Source organism: Anopheles stephensi, chromosome 3 (genome assembly GCF_013141755.1).
Source record: "Anopheles stephensi strain Indian chromosome 3, UCI_ANSTEP_V1.0, whole genome shotgun sequence".
Lineage (NCBI taxonomy): Eukaryota > Metazoa > Arthropoda > Insecta > Diptera > Culicidae > Anopheles > Anopheles stephensi.
Genome location: NC_050203.1, coordinates 56,434,038 through 56,449,419, shown reverse-complemented (window position 1 = coordinate 56,449,419; position 15,382 = coordinate 56,434,038). Strand labels below are relative to the sequence as shown.

Below are 15,382 nucleotides of genomic sequence, written 5' to 3'. Positions count from 1 at the left end.
GTTTGCGGCAGGTAATCTAAATTACATCATGCTTGTTCGCTTTGAAGAATGGAATCTCACACTTCTCGCCTGTCAAAAAACCTGATTGATCGTATCGCGAAAAAGATCATCTTTGGCCATGAATTTAAACCTGCAACCAATAAGCAGCGGTTCGGCGGCAAGTAACATCGATGGAAATTTATGGTCGGACGATTATTATCGCGCATCGCTTGTTTGGCAGGATCCGTTGTTCTTGGGGAAGAATTTTGAAATTGGTCGTGCACAGAAGGAACATCACCAGGCAATTGTGATGGTCGAGCAAAACGCTAACGCCAGACACGAAACCATGACCACTGCGGTGACTCCAGCTAAACAACCAGACCGCGATCGATGATTGGATCGATCGACTACGAAACTCGACGGTTGCTCTTGAATGGCTGCAGCAGTCGATTGGCGGCTTGTTTGTGCCCCCGCACAACCGGACATATAATTCCGGACTTCGATCGATCGACGATCGGTGAGCGGAACAGCACGATCCACCGTGTACAAAGTGAAAGCCCTTGGCTGCCGAGACGGGTTAAGGCATAATGCTGCCAGGAGGGAAACGAACAAATCAGGCCACCAGTTAATAGGGAAACAGTTAAAACAGGGACACGGCCTTGAACTGTTGTTATGCGGCTCCACTTACCTCGGTGTTTCGTTTTTTTGTTCGAAACACTAGCATGATTCGGTATGAAGATCGCACAAATGGAAGGCATTTCCAAAAGTTTGTATTGTACTGGTCGGTACGCGACACATTGCACGCGCGACGCAATTTTTTGCTATCCGCAGGTGTGCGATGCATAAATGAAGGGCACCAACGGGACGGCCAGCCAGACAAAGCGATGAGCATGGTAATGTGGGTCAACCCAGAAGCGATGACAAATCGAACCAAACCGCAAACAGTTGGCAAAGAAGGAATTCAGTTTTGTTTGGTCGTCCAAAACACGGGCTGGCATTCCGAACCGGACAAAGAAGCTTACGTAAAATCGGACCATAGTTTAGCGTACCGGCTAATTAAGCATCAAACACATCATCAGGCTGATGTGGATCGGTTCAGCGCATATCGTGTCGTCACTCGCCTCATTGACGCATGACGGCTGGCACGCATTACGACAAAATTCTTCATGACAAATTGTCCAATCAACAGGCTCGCTCGGCGACATCAGCCGAAGCAGCAGCATAGCGAAAGGCTTTTTAATGCAGTTGAACACGGTTACGGGTGTATCGTGGCTTCGCTCTCATGTCACCACGATGACAGTTCTAAGGAGCTCTCTGCACCGATGCGCCAACGCAATTACCGCAAATGTCACTGTCAATCTTAAGCTTTCTTACCCCGTCGAAAGAGCCACCCGATTTGCTAATCCTTTTTCTGGTTGATAGAAGTGTAACACAAATTTTAAGGCTTGGTAATTGAGCCAATACAATGTGCTTCGGACACCAACGGAATGGGTTGGCTAGGTTCGACATTTTGGAAGCTTTTTGTGAGCAGATGAACTGATTTGATAAGGATGCGGTAGAAGAATGGAAGCGATGTGAATGTGAATTGAGTTGTCATTTGTGGCCTTGATATTTGCAGAGAGTTGCAGAGTCATGAAGTTGATGTGAGTGCTTCAAATGGGCTATTGAAATGTTTAAAGAGTTTTAATTTCAGTACGAGGCAAATATATTTAAAAAATTATTCTACAAATGACACATAAAAATCAAGAAAAATTATATAAAACATTCAACGCAAAAGCACTAAGTACAACTGATGATCGCCACAGCCCAATAATCCAATGAACGGCAAATCACGACCAGAGCGGAGATGCATCGTGTCCGCTTATGACATTTCATTTGCGTCACATTTGCAAATCGAACTCAAGGCCGGCCACGGTCAGGATGCACGACGCTCACCAACGAAAAATTGGTCGAACCCAGCTAAACCGCCCGTCGTGTCCCGTTCGATGGCTTTCGATCATTAGTTGACCTCTTTATTGCTTCTTTTGCTAGCATTCCATTTACCATCAGATCAGCCGGGATTAGGAGCAAATTAAGAGCTGTGGCAATGAGTAAAAATTTTGGAGATGGGTTTGCGAAACATTTAGCTATTTATGGAGCTGTTTAATCGAATAATCTATCAAATAACAAAAAAAAACGATATCGGTGTGGTCTTTCAATTTCACTCACCATCAGCTCAAAGAAAGGCTTTACATCAAACCTCATTTATCGTCCGTCAAGATAAGTACACCCTCCGGTGGTTAAACGGGGTGAGTGTGATTTAATAATTCCCTTTAAGTCTTTATACGATACGGTATAATAGATACGTGCCTCCGTGGTCCTTCTTTCTCCCGGTAGAAAATAAAATGCTTATGATCACCATAGATCGCATGATTGCGATCGCTTAGGCCAGGCAAACCCACGCCGCTGAAAGCGGAGCAGAAGGCGCATGTATTATGTAAAAGTGAACTATCCGCAATGTCTGTCATTATTTCGCCGCATTCTATCGCCTGTCTGGTCTCGGTTGGCTTTCCAAGAAACTAATCCTGCGCTAAATCAGCGTCCCGATGAAAAGCGAACTTGCGAGAAAAGTCGACTGGTACGCGAGTCCAGCCAGAGGATTGAGATCGTACCGGCATAATCGTAGCTGCTACCGGGCTTTAAGCTGCTACCGGCAGCTATCAATCAAGGCTATCGTATCCAGCGGTTGGTTGCTAAATTGATTGATCAGAATTATCAATCAGTAAAAGCGGCATTCGCGTACGGTGGGCGATGAAAGAACCCTAGCACCCTTCCGAGCGCCCATTAGTGCTCGCCCATCGCTACCATTCAATCACCGAGTTCAAGGTACCGAAATGAAAGAAAGAATGTGTGGTGAAACGCAATCAATCATCACTAATCGCTTAAAAACGCGAGACAGATCAGCAGGATGTGTTGGTCAATAGTGAATGAATGTGATGATCGTAAGTGCTGAACGATCGTTAAGCGACGAACCTTTAGACAAATATTTAATTAATAATTTCTTCACTCCGAATAAAGGGTTCCATTACCTTGGGTTCAAAATATTGGTGTTAAGTTAATAAGGGACATTATCACCCTTTCCAAAATACACGCACACACACACGTACACAGCAATTAAAATATTTACTCTTTTGTTTTCGACACTCGAGGCAATTTGAACAAGCGGTTTCCTTTTCAACCCTCGTTGGCCTAATGTAGGCCCGATTTCAAAGGCTTCCCTTTCTCGATCGGATTCAACACGAATGTGATCTCCTGCCCGGTGTACGCGTGCCAGTTTTAGGTACCAACTTGACTTAAAAAAAAGTAAAACATGCTGAAAACAATCTACCGACTACAATGTCTACATGGCGCCGTTCGATGCACTCTCATGGCAGTCACTGTGGCACATGCATCATTGTGCAACGGTCGAACCTCCTCGCCGGTGAATGTGTGCACCCATTCCATTTTTTTTCTCTCTGTCAGCTCGCATTTTTTGGACGATTCATTATTTGCCTTATGTGTTTCGGTGCGGTTTCTGCAGCTATTCATCCCAGCATCCAATCATGGACTGGGGGATCGATGTATGGTATCGGGAACGGCCACCATTGTGACCCAGAAAGGGGTGTACCGAAAAAGAAAAACACATTAGACAACCGAAGCAACTGGAGCTGTTTCACTGGCTTATCTTCACCCAAAGATCGTCGACACGAATGCAATCTACTTGTTGTCTCGTATGATCGCTCGTTTGGGGCCCTGTTCCATGTTTTCTCTGGCTAGTAATACGACTAATTATTATTCCCTTTTCCCTCTTTTTTTCCTCTTCCAGATACTTTTTCTCCAACGTGCTGCAGTTCCAAATTTATCGAGCCCTGTGCACCGCCTCCGGTCAGTACGTGCCGCAGGATCCCTCCAAACCGTTGCATAAGTGTGACATCTATCGTCAACCGGCGGCCGGTAACATTCTCAAGTGAGTTGTAATCATCCATCACTTTCCACTGCGCTCGACCAGAACTAGGGAATTAAAGTTAAAACAGGCTCAAAAATCACAGCGAAAGGGCTGTGAAAATGTCACGGTGGGTGTTGAAGAAATTGGGGTTTGGGACAAACACATCAAGCACCTTGTCTGGCCTCGTTAAGGATCATCGGGCTAATGTTTCTACTCGTTCACTTATTACATCAATCTTTAATCTACCAACCGAGGCTCCTACCTCAATCATCACGCATCGTTCAAGCTTCGGTCGTGTTACATGAACTGACCGAAAAAAGGAAAACAAACCTCAAACTGGTCGGAGGGAAGTTTGACGGCTGGGGCACACGTTAACTAGCCCCACATTCGCTGTCATGGCATCGAACGTCTTGTTTTTAGGTAATTCGAATCGGCTCACCGATAATAAGGTCACGCCAACCGGGAAGTGAGAAGCCTAATCCCCCTTTTGCTTTGCTGGACGAGTGGCATTAGCCAGCTTGCTTAAGTTGTACCGAGATAAGTTGATAATGATTAGGCAACGATTAAACCGCGATCAGGTGAAAGAAATGCCACAAAGTGTTACGGCTCTATCGTCAATTATTTATTAGTTTAAATTCGTGTCTGGCGAGCCCGGTAACACACATCTTAAGATTCCACCCACCAGCATGCTGAAGATATTCATCCATAAATTGGCCTATAATTCTTCGTGTCAAGTAGCAGAGGCACTTGACATAGAAAGCGAAAGCCGTTCTCGCGACTGCTCGGATGATCCGTTGGAGGTAATTGTTGTTTTTGACGTTTGATTTGCACCCGCTGGGAACGTAGGAACCTAAGTGGCAGCCTCGCAGCGTCAGCAGTAGTTACTGCAGTTGCGTAATGCGTACCGTCACCAGACCGATGCAGTTTGCAGTGCTCTGGTCACTCCGAGTCTCTCAACGCTCGCCTCTTCCCGTATGTGCATCGCTGCAGGTGTTCGTGCTAGAAAAGGGGAGGAGATGGGATAAGATACGACGCTGTTGTATGGAGAAGAATGATCGTAAAAGTACAAGTAGCTTGCCCTACAGAACAAGCGCTATTTACTCGCCTCATTTCATGAACACCCATTTACTGCCCACCCTCGTATCCTTGCATTAAGCGATGCATTTTAGCTTTGGAGTCTCTTTTGTCCACTTGCTGCTGATCGGTCGATTTCATGCTGGCAAATTTAATTTACAACCTACACTCGCCTTCCTATCGTCCAATGAATCTTAGACCCCCTCATTTAACGGCGATCGTTGATCGGCTTCTCTCTTTCTTCGCTTTTGCAGAAAGCTGATGGAACGCGGTACATCGCAACCGTGGCAGCAGGTCCTGCAGGAGGTGATCGGCGAAGGCCGGCTAGATGGATCGGCATTGCGTGAGTTTTTCCGACCGCTCGAGGAATGGCTGCGGAATGAGAACCTGCGCAACAACGAGTACGTCGGTTGGATCTACGACGGGGACTACTGCAAGCACAGCATCGAGACAGCCAATCTGCAAGTGTTCGGCGGGTTCTACAATGTTGCGGTCGAGCTGCAGCTTACGAGCTGGCTGGTGCTTACGATTTCCTGCCTGATCAGTGCGCTGGTGCACCACCGTCAGCTGAGATAGATGTCAGACAGTGCACCCAGCAACCGAGGTGACAGCGGTGAACATGAAGAAACAGTTCGCCGTGTAGTTTAGATTTTTGTTACCAAGCTTGAAGTAGTGTTAAACATAAGTTAATAAATAATAAAAAACAAGCCTCCTCCTAGCTCCTCAGAACAACTCCAAACGAAATTCGAACCAAAATGACTCGTCAAGTTCATTGTCGTGCAGGTCGCTGCATCCAGGAAATCGGAACTTACAGGGCCAGTCAACTTGCCCGTGCACTCGCGCGACCATAGACGAGGGCCACAATTTGCCTCAATTGAGTTGAGCGGGTTATGTTTTGTTTTCATTCGGCGTGCTTGTCACGTCAGCTTCCTTAAGTGGGGATTGCAGGGTACGAGCGAGGCGAGATGATGTTTGCAATTGGATGCTGTTGCAGCTGAGTTAGACGCATGATATCGTGGGTTTTCTTTCGAGATGTTGAATCATTTCGGTCACTTAAAATAAGCTGAAGAGGAGAAGATTTTGATGAAGTGACGAGGAATTTAGGTACAAACGAGAGTGGTTGGTGCATCAAACAGTAAGTATATTAATGAAATTCTATCACATCACATCGACGCAATAATATCTAAGCCCTGTGTTTTGCTCCAAGCTAGTGTTGGGAGATTCGGAACTCGGATGATTCGAAGAGCAAATCTTTGGAAAGATTCGAAGCGAACTGTATGTTTAATGACGGATTCGAAACCGATTTGAATTGGATAGGGATTTTAATCTGATTCGGATTTGATTGAGATTAGATTAGGATTCGATTGGGATTCGGTTGGGATTCGATTGGGATTTGATTGGGATTCAATTAGGATTTGAATTGGCTTTGATTGGCTGAGATTATTTGCGATTAAGATTTGGTTGCAATTTGATTGGGATTCGATTGGGGTGCCAACTGATATTTTATTAAGAATCGATTGGATTTGCGTTGGGATTCTATTGTAATTTGATTAGGATTCCAATGGATTTCGATTGGGATTTGATTAAAATTAGATTGGGATACGATTAGGATTCCATTAAGTTTTGATAGAGATTGGGTAGATGTGACTAGGTTGAAACAGTTCTATTGTTTGCTTTCATCATGCTTTATGGAATTTTGATTGAGGTTGAGTTGGCCAGCTGAGCCAAGTGTCAGCTCACCAAAAGGAGAAATAAAGGGATTTGGATTGGATTCAGATATTCGGATCACTATAGGACTATCATTCGAAGATTCGAAACCCCACTAGGATTCATTTTGTCCATCTCTACCTCATACTCCGTTGCATCCGTCCGCTTTGATAAATATAGACTTCCAAAGGCCAGTTCACGGACTAACTCTTGCCCACTAAGGGCTTCAAACGCTACAAATACACAACCACACAGACACAAACACACACACACACTTTCGCAAACAGGCTGACCTGCGTGCGTGACATCGACCCAGCACTAAAACAACATCCCTTTAACGGCCAACAGCAAACGGACAGCGGCCAAGATCAAGTGCGCGCGTTCGCCTTATGCGTTGACAAATGCAAACCCCAAATGCGTCCGACGGTCGGGGTTTGAAGGGACCGACCACCGGTCCCACATCCGAGAAGGGTAGCGCTAAATTGAATTGATCGTGCATTTCATCTCGTTACAATTTCCGAGACAAGATGATGCTGGATGATCCTCGAGATGCTGTTGGTTGCGACAAACGGTGAGCCATCGGAATCGGTACGCCGGATCTGTCGCAAGCTATCAGTGTTCCGTTGACTTCTGACCGATGCGAAACGGGATAAGAACGAGCGAGCGAGAGTTGTCGTATTGTGGATGCGTGTTGTTGCGGGAAGTGAAAGAAAACTTGTGAGAATTCATCGATAAACTTCTGTTGAGTGTTTGGTACTAAAACTGCGAAAAGAGGATAATTCTGGAGACCAGTGATGGTGGTTGGTGCTTAATTATGTGAATTGGAATAGGTTGAAGTAATCATGCAGAATCATCTCAACAGCAGTCGAGTGCAGTGTGGAGCCGTTTCGGTACTGTTGGTGCTTCTGATCACATCCCAAGTGTGTTCTTTGCAAGGTGACAATGTGTGCTATCGATACGAGAGGTAAACTGAGACAAAAAGTGTTCAAAAAATGCCTTTAATACGAAATAATGTTATTGTAAAACGATTGAGCTCATAATTTAGCCGGCTAATTCATTAAACGAACCATTACTTCTTGCTGCCGCAAAACAAAGCACCTCTGCGATCGGGACAAAACGGTTTCACTGTCAATTTCCCTCGCAGGTGTCAATAGCAGCCTTATTAATTGGATAATGTAATGGATCGTAATTCGTCATGAGAACCGCACTTAGCCGTCGCTCCAACTCGAGCCACGCCACACGGGGCGTAAAAAAAAGCCGGCCGTACCCCTAAGGAATGGCAATAAAATAACACCTTTGCCTTGGGCCACGCGCAACGATCAGCCAGTGTTGGGCGCTGCACGTGGACCTTCGCCCATTTTGTAGCGGACACGCTGCAGCAAAGGGTTGCATTTTCTCTGACGACCTCCCCGACGAACCCGAACAATCGGTCCGCGTTGCGCTGGGGGAAAAATGGGTGGCAGTAGTTTGTTGTGCCTTTGCTACAAAATAACTACACACCGCTGACCGTCAGCTGTGGACCGATTGTGTTGACCGTTACGAAGATCGGTTCGTGGGTTTTTTTTCTTGCATCCCCATAATCACTGCCCAAAGTCTGGAGGCTGCTCTTAAGTTAGGTTACTGTTGTGGTCACTACCCCCTTAAGTAACGAACACGATAATAGCAGCAACGTTGGCTGGGTGTTGGGTCGCCTCCAAAAAAAAAAAAAACAAGCGGCCTGTACTCCCGATGGGATGTTTCCGCATTTTTGCCCGTTCTTTGGCACAACGGGCTGCATTTTCCCTCAGTATCCGTCAATATTGCATAACAGCCCGTGGCAGCAGAGTTTTTCACTCCCATTTTTCTCACCCGTCACCTGTCGAGGTAAGGTGAGTGTCATTTTTCCAATCACACCATCTCACCCATGATTGATGGCAAACCGTTCGAACGCATCTCAAACGGTGGTGCTACGCACGTGAAGCTGACCAGTCTAAAGAGCGTAGGAAAGGACGTCGAGTTGCAGCTAAATGGTGTCTTAAAATCTGGCCAGACGAATTTGATAGCCGCAGATGGTGAGAGTGCGTCCGGGAAGGCACGCTCGTACCTCTGCGTGTTACAGTTTTGGGATGAAATAGGCCACCGAAGGTAGTTAAGAAGGAGCAACGGAGCTGGTGTGCACTTGCATAACGTGAACGTGATTAAGCTGGGCTTGCGTGTGGGACACGCGGAACATAAATCAGCACCAATTGCGCCAATGACAAACAGTTTCATTGTGGCAGTGGTACAGATTGCTTGCGCTTAAGGCGACCAAAATTCAATTTACCATGATTATTGCTTTATGGAGCTTAATGAGCAGTGACTAAGAAGTTAGCGATTAGCAGCATTACGATTGATTACCGTGACTTTGAACTGATCTACTAGACGAACTTTTTGTATGAAGAATGTACATAAGTTCAAAGCGTTTTTGATTGGAATTTAATGCTGTTAGTAGTGCCGATCGGATGTTTATTCTATAATCAAAATATTTTACATCGCTTTTCACTGCTTTTACATGATCCATGAAGTTTGTTTTTGGATCTCATCAAGAAAAAAGAAAGGTTCCTTGGTATCGTCTTAATTAGAGGAATGATGTAGCAAAGTATGTGGCTATACTTCCCAGTAACGTAAATGTGGGGCAGGGATTCGCTTTCAATGTTCCTAAGTACATTTTAAGCTGTATTTTTCATAGGCAGTTCCACTTCTTCTTGTTTTGTGGGCTCTAATAACCTCGCGAGATCTTGGCCTTCCATTTCTGGTTTTCTGTTATTTGGTTTTCCCCGTAGCAGGATAATTCATCCTGCAGGCGAGGAGGCGGTGCAGATGGGATTTGATCTACGATCCTGCCATGTGAAGAACAGCAGCTCATTATAGACCACATCATACAGGTCCTACCAAATATTCAGCACGATCATCTGGCCACCAATATTCGGCTTGCTTGTTAGTTAGGAAACTTGACCATGGTATCCATACGTTGGCAGATGTTTTTGGGTTAATGCAATCCAGCGACCCTTCATCTTCATGTTTCATACTTTTCGATGTAAAAAACGTAGAGCATGGATTCCATAAATTTCCCCCAAAATACGAACTATTTCCTTCGTGTCTAAATAGAGAAGCGCAACTTCCTCTAATAGGCCTAAAGAGTAGTGGTAGATAAAATCCCTTGGAGAAAAATTGAAAGTTGGGGGTCCCTAACACATGGAAACTGTTACTGTACCCGAGTCAAAGGCCAAACGGAGACAGGTCCCTTAAGTAGTTCGAGATCTTATAAATGATCGAGTCTCCCAGGATCACACAGCCTGTTTGTAAGAAGATGCGCCAATATCAAAATGAACAAGACCCACGAAAGCTCCAAGCATCTGCTTAGATGTCGACTTGAGAGAGCCACTAACTAAAACTAAAACTATGTAGTTTCTTTGGCTCTGCAATCCTTGTAATGTTCAATTGTTGGCATGCCGTTTTTGGATTACTTGACTTAGGTACATCTGTAGCTAAATAGTCAGTCCTGCATATGAAAGACAGTATGAATCCTAACCATGGTTTGTCTTATACAATATGTTACTTGAAATATGTGAACAGTGTAGAACATCTCGCACTGTTTGAGACACATTGAAGCTTGTAATATGACCAAGTTCTTCTTCTCCTTTGACCTAACGATCTGTTGGGTCATGCTTGCCACTTCTGACTTACTAGACTAGACTAGTAATTTAACAGTCAGTCCTCACTACGGGGGAACGATCTTAATGGGATACGACTAAGTAAAATATGTAAATTTTCAATTAAACGCTGTCAGATTCATAATTCCTAATTCTAATTTTGTAGGAGCTAGAATTGTACATTGAACATTATACAGGGGCCGCCCGGTAATAGATGCGATAACGGACCCATTTTCACACGGCTAGACCGAGTCTCAAATCCCATCCGGACCGTTCCTCCATAGTGAGGGCTGACTATCCAACTATACAATATCAATAAGTCTAGTAAGCGAGAAATGACAGGCATGACCTAAGATGTCCTAAGGTTAAGAAAGAATGGGAAGTATTGTACATCGAAACTGTATCTCTTCGCCCAATTGCTTGAAATTAATAAATAATAAAAACATTAGAAAAAACATAAAATTTAACAAGACTCTACTGCTTTCTCTATTCAACCAAACGACCTAACAAAAAGCTAACAATGTAAACCGTCTTGCAACAGATCGCTCAAACGCACATATAACAGATTGCATTGCCAGCCACATTTCACTCAGAACTTTCAACTATCGTAACGTGAAGCACGCTACAGCTTCATTCGCTAACCCATACGATCGTTCCGCGTTCACATGCATCGAGATGAAAAATGTTTCTCAGACACAGAAACAACCCCAACGCCACGTTCGTTGAATCAGTGTGATGGGAGCGCAATGCAATCTGTGTGACTGTTTTGCCAACTTTACCCTGCCTGCAAGTAAATCTTAACAGCACGAACGCATTTTTATCTCGCCTGGGCGCTACTGAAGTACGCGCTGCTAGTGGGCAATTAAAAAAGGGAAAAAGAAATCCACCAAATCCACCGAATGTGGGCCATCGCCGAATGCAGACGAACGAAACCGGGGCGGCTGAAGCTAAATGTGAACATCGTGAGTGACGCAATCGAGAGTGGTGGTGGCGTGTAAACGGGGTGCACATCGGGACGCGTCCGGGAGTTTGTTCTGTCGACCGTTTAAAGTTGGCGCGATCTCGTTATGGCATTTGAATGCAAATGGATAAACTAACCTCCTCTGTATGGAAGCTCTTTGAAGTTATGACTTTCTTTGATGGTTCGTTTTTTTTTGCAATCGAATTCGGCCAAAGTTCAACTAGATTTTAAATTGGCACAGGCTTTATTATAGTGTTTTTACGCATGTTTAAGTGTTTTTACGCATGTTTTCAACCTTGCAGCTACATCGAAACGGAAACCATTCCACGCAATCAAACGGTGCAGGTACTAACGCGTCAGTGGTGTCTGGAGATACCGCCTAGATGCACCTCGTATCGTACCGAAATCAAGGAAGTGTTTGTTAAGCAGGTAAGAACGGCTACAACCCTCTACAAGTACCATTCATTTTTTCAGTTTTATATCTCATTTAATTCGCATAAAAATCGTACAGTGACATTTCGGGTCTCCCCATGCACTAATCTGACTCACGCTAAACTCTTCCCTAATAGCCAGCCTTACCTTTCCACGCCAGCTTAATCCACCACCCATCACGACAGCCATAAACATACGGCGCACATGCAAATGTGCTGCCAGTTTTGCCATGCCACCTCAAATTATGCTTGTTTTGATCGCGCCAAACAGGCGCGCAAACCCCGAAACGATCCCGCGCCGAAAAGGAGAAGCCGCACCCATAACAGATCGTAAACATCAATTACCGCTATTAGATTTAGCGGTAGGTACAACGAACGAGGGCTAGGCACTCGCAGCTCCCAAACACGAACATCAAATGTCCTCATCCATTATTTCATATTGTCACTTCCGCCCTAGCGTGTGCAATCATGATGGGGTGGCCCGGGCACTTCGGGCGCTTCTTTGTCTTCTGTTCATCATCATCCCTTACGGCGCACATCAGCACTCCAGCCAATGCTGCAGCGAAGACAGTGCACCAACCCCACCGTCAAGAACAGGAAGCGGACGGCTCTTGACGGAGCTGTCACCGCATTCTCGCTATCCAGAAGCGAGCCGCCGGTTGAAAGTAAACGAGCGAAAACAAAAGCCCATCATCGTAAGACAAGCTATCTGGGCGGTTGCTATCTTTTTCCATTTTTTTTTCTCTTCTGTGGGAGAATCCTCCACTGCTAGTTAGTATTCGGTTTCGGAGTGTCGTGAAGATTCGGCTACGTCCGCCTTTTGTTTCGTTCGGGCTGGGTTTAATTTAATCAGCCAGCTTCGAAACGATCGTGCCCGGGTTTGAGGATGTGTGTTTTAATGCGTTTCAAGTGGCGATCGGCCTGCCCTGTGTGAGCACGCACGGTGAGCCTGGGAAATGGAAATGCTAATGTTGGGGTAGAGGTTTACGCGAAGAACAGGAAAGATTCCTTAGAGACCAGAACACCTTATGAACGATCTTTTTTTTACTTCCGACGATGAATGAATGAAGGAGGACAGCCCACAACAGAAATGGTTAATTCCGACGCACTCAAACGATTCCGACAAGTTTCAGAATTCACATGTTGTTAATGGGTGTTGCTGCTGTAAACAAACCGAAGTATCATAACTATTTCAAGCCTTTATTTATGAATAAATAATGTACTTCCTCTTCTCAATTGAATCATAAAACTATGGAGGATCGTAAAGAATATCTTCATCATCAAGAACCTCTGCTTGATTCATTTTCGCGATTAAACGCCATATAGCCTTTGGTTTGTATTGCATGTTGATCGTGTTTATTGCGTCACACCATGTTCGGATTGCTGCTTCCTGTCCTCTTGAAGGTTCTAAATTTGCCATAAAACCCTTCCACACTGTCACTATGCATAATTGCCTCTCCCAAACATCAAATGAAGCATAAGGAATTAACATTCATCCAACGAATGTGCGAAAGAAATTGGCAATAACGGGGGGGATCGTATCGTTGCCAGTTGGAGCACTTTTATGACCTCGCTCGCTTTAAAGAACCTTTATATCTTACGCCTTCATTCTATGCCGCTAGAACGTCACCAAGACGCGACGCGTTGAGTTCTGCTGTGAAGGGTATCAGGAACGACGTACCGGAAACGGAACCACCACCGAGTGTCGTCCAATATGTCGGGGTGGATGCATCCACGGCGAATGTTTGGCGCCGAATGTATGCAGTTGCGAGGCTGGATTTGGTGGTAAACATTGTCTGCAGAGTAAGTAGCAGCCCTTTTTGCAGTCGAATTAGGCAGCTCGGTGCTTAATAGCTCGATTGTGAGCGATTGTTTGCAGGATGTCGAAACGGAACGTGGGGTGTGAACTGTCGGAATCGATGCCACTGTCAGAACTATTCGCATTGTGACACAAAAACTGGACACTGTCGGTGCAATGAGGGCTGGATGGGGAAATTGTTGAGTATTTAGTCTAAGAAGCTCCAATTGCATGATCTTTAGTTCACTAACACCCTTTTTTCCAGCTGTGAAACTCCTTGCCCGGAAGGTTTCTTTGGAACGATGTGTATCAGCAAGTGTAACTGCACCACGCGCTCTTGTCATCCGCAGACGGGCATCTGTATGCCGGACGATGAGATAGTCATGTTCGACAACATTACACGCACGATTGAGAACAGTTACTCCTCCGAAAGCACCGAACGAATATCTGCCGAACAGTGGATCAAAGTCGATAATGAAACACTTTGGACGACTAGCAGTACAACGACGGCCCCCGACCTTTCCACGGCCTCTTCTAGCACGGCGAGCACATCGCACACTTCCCCAGAGAATCCCACCTCCACCACCACGACGACGGAAGCGACCGGCCAAATGCTACCGAACGCAACCTACGCCGAGTCTTACCACGAGTACCTGCCAAACAACACCGAGATGAGCATGGTCCTCACGAAAGGTCACTCACGATCGGCCAGCAACGAAAGTGTGTACGAGCTGGTGACGACCACTTCTCGCGTCGAGATCACCTTCATCGATACGGCGGTAAAGAAGATTGAGGATCCCTCCACGATCAACACCACGTCCCAGGGGGAAGAATTACCCGCCATTGCGACGGACGGCACGAACGAAACGGACACACAGCTGGTCTATCTGGAGTCGGAAAATCATCCCGTGCTGGTCGGTATCTCCGGGGACGGTACGGCACAGAGTGAGGCCGCCGATCGACAGGCATTCGTCACGATCTCCTGTCTGCTAATCACACTTGCCCTACTGCTGTCGGTGGTCGTCTACATGAAGCGGTTGAATAGGAAAACGCTTGCAAAACCAGCACCCACTGCACCGCCACCGGTGAAGATTGTGGACGAGAGTGTTCAGACGGGGAACGATTCGAATCGTACGTCCGATCCCCTTCCCGATCTGCCACACGTAACGTACACGAGGGTTAAACCGAAACTGCAAAGGAATGGAGATATCGGTAAGGGTCTAAGCTGTAGAACTGCCAATTATTACATTCTCACAAAGAAATTCTTCACAGAACACTACGACGTTCCGCCGAACAATAGCTTCATCCATCGGGCTAAATCATCGCCTTATAACTACAACTTTTCGCTCAATCAAAAGCAACCACCGCGAAAGTATAGCCTTGAGCATATCTACGACGAAATTCAGTATCCACCGTTGGCGGAAGTGGGGAACGGCGCGGACCAGCCCGATAAGTTGACGGTCCAGCTGGATGTGAAGGATGACAGCTACTCCAAACCGACGGTTCCCACGTAGCTGTTAGATTTAAGGTTTGGATATTAATAAACGAGTGTTTTTTTTAATTAAACAAAGAAAAAGTGATAGTTTGTATCGTTCGCCTTCGTTCCTGAACATCCTCATGAGAACAGTTACCCCGGTGCTGGTGTCATTCGATTGAAATGCGCTTCAATCTCAACGAGCGCGTTTGTATGAGTTATGAATTTCTATACGATCCATCAATCAACCTCTTTAGCATTCAACTTCACACATTCTACACGGAATTCCCCGCCACTTTTGTTTTGCATTAAACATGTCACAA

The 15,382-nt window shown here is 45.6% G+C and overlaps 2 protein-coding genes across 7 annotated transcripts in view; both read left to right on the top strand.

Moving 5' to 3' along the window:
• LOC118508806 (angiotensin-converting enzyme) overlaps positions 1 to 7,448 on the top strand; it is a 76,117-nt gene extending 68,669 nt beyond the window's left edge. For all 5 annotated transcript variants that reach the window (XM_036048532.1, XM_036048528.1, XM_036048529.1 and 2 more), the window contains exons 10-11: positions 3,824 to 3,964; positions 5,272 to 7,448. In XM_036048532.1, coding sequence (XP_035904425.1) covers positions 3,824 to 3,964; positions 5,272 to 5,593 — 463 coding nt within the window. In that variant the 3' untranslated portion in view covers positions 5,594 to 7,448. The remainder of the gene's footprint in view (positions 1 to 3,823; positions 3,965 to 5,271) is intronic.
• Positions 7,336 to 15,165, top strand: LOC118508813 (cell wall protein DAN4). 2 transcript variants are annotated; one of them, XM_036048554.1, is made up of 6 exons: positions 7,336 to 7,688; positions 11,659 to 11,785; positions 13,410 to 13,590; positions 13,667 to 13,784; positions 13,851 to 14,797; positions 14,858 to 15,165. In XM_036048554.1, the coding sequence occupies exons 1-6, from the start codon at positions 7,567 to 7,569 to the stop codon at positions 15,097 to 15,099; spliced, it is 1,737 nt and encodes a 578-aa protein (XP_035904447.1). In that variant the 5' UTR covers positions 7,336 to 7,566; the 3' UTR covers positions 15,100 to 15,165. The 2 variants fall into 2 exon arrangements, with proteins under 2 accessions (XP_035904447.1, XP_035904448.1); XM_036048555.1 differs by having other exon boundaries at positions 7,543 to 7,688; positions 14,845 to 15,030.
• Positions 15,166 to 15,382: the final 217 nt, after the last annotated feature.

Coding starts and splice junctions, on each gene's coding strand:
- LOC118508813 (XM_036048554.1), top strand. CDS start 7,567: ATGCAGAATCATCTCAACAGCAGTCGAGTGCAGTGTGGAGCCGTTTCG. Junction 11,786..13,409: donor AGGAAGTGTTTGTTAAGCAG/GTAAGAACGGCT, acceptor CTATGCCGCTAG/AACGTCACCAAGACGCGACG. Junction 13,785..13,850: donor GAGGGCTGGATGGGGAAATT/GTTGAGTATTTA, acceptor CCTTTTTTCCAG/CTGTGAAACTCCTTGCCCGG.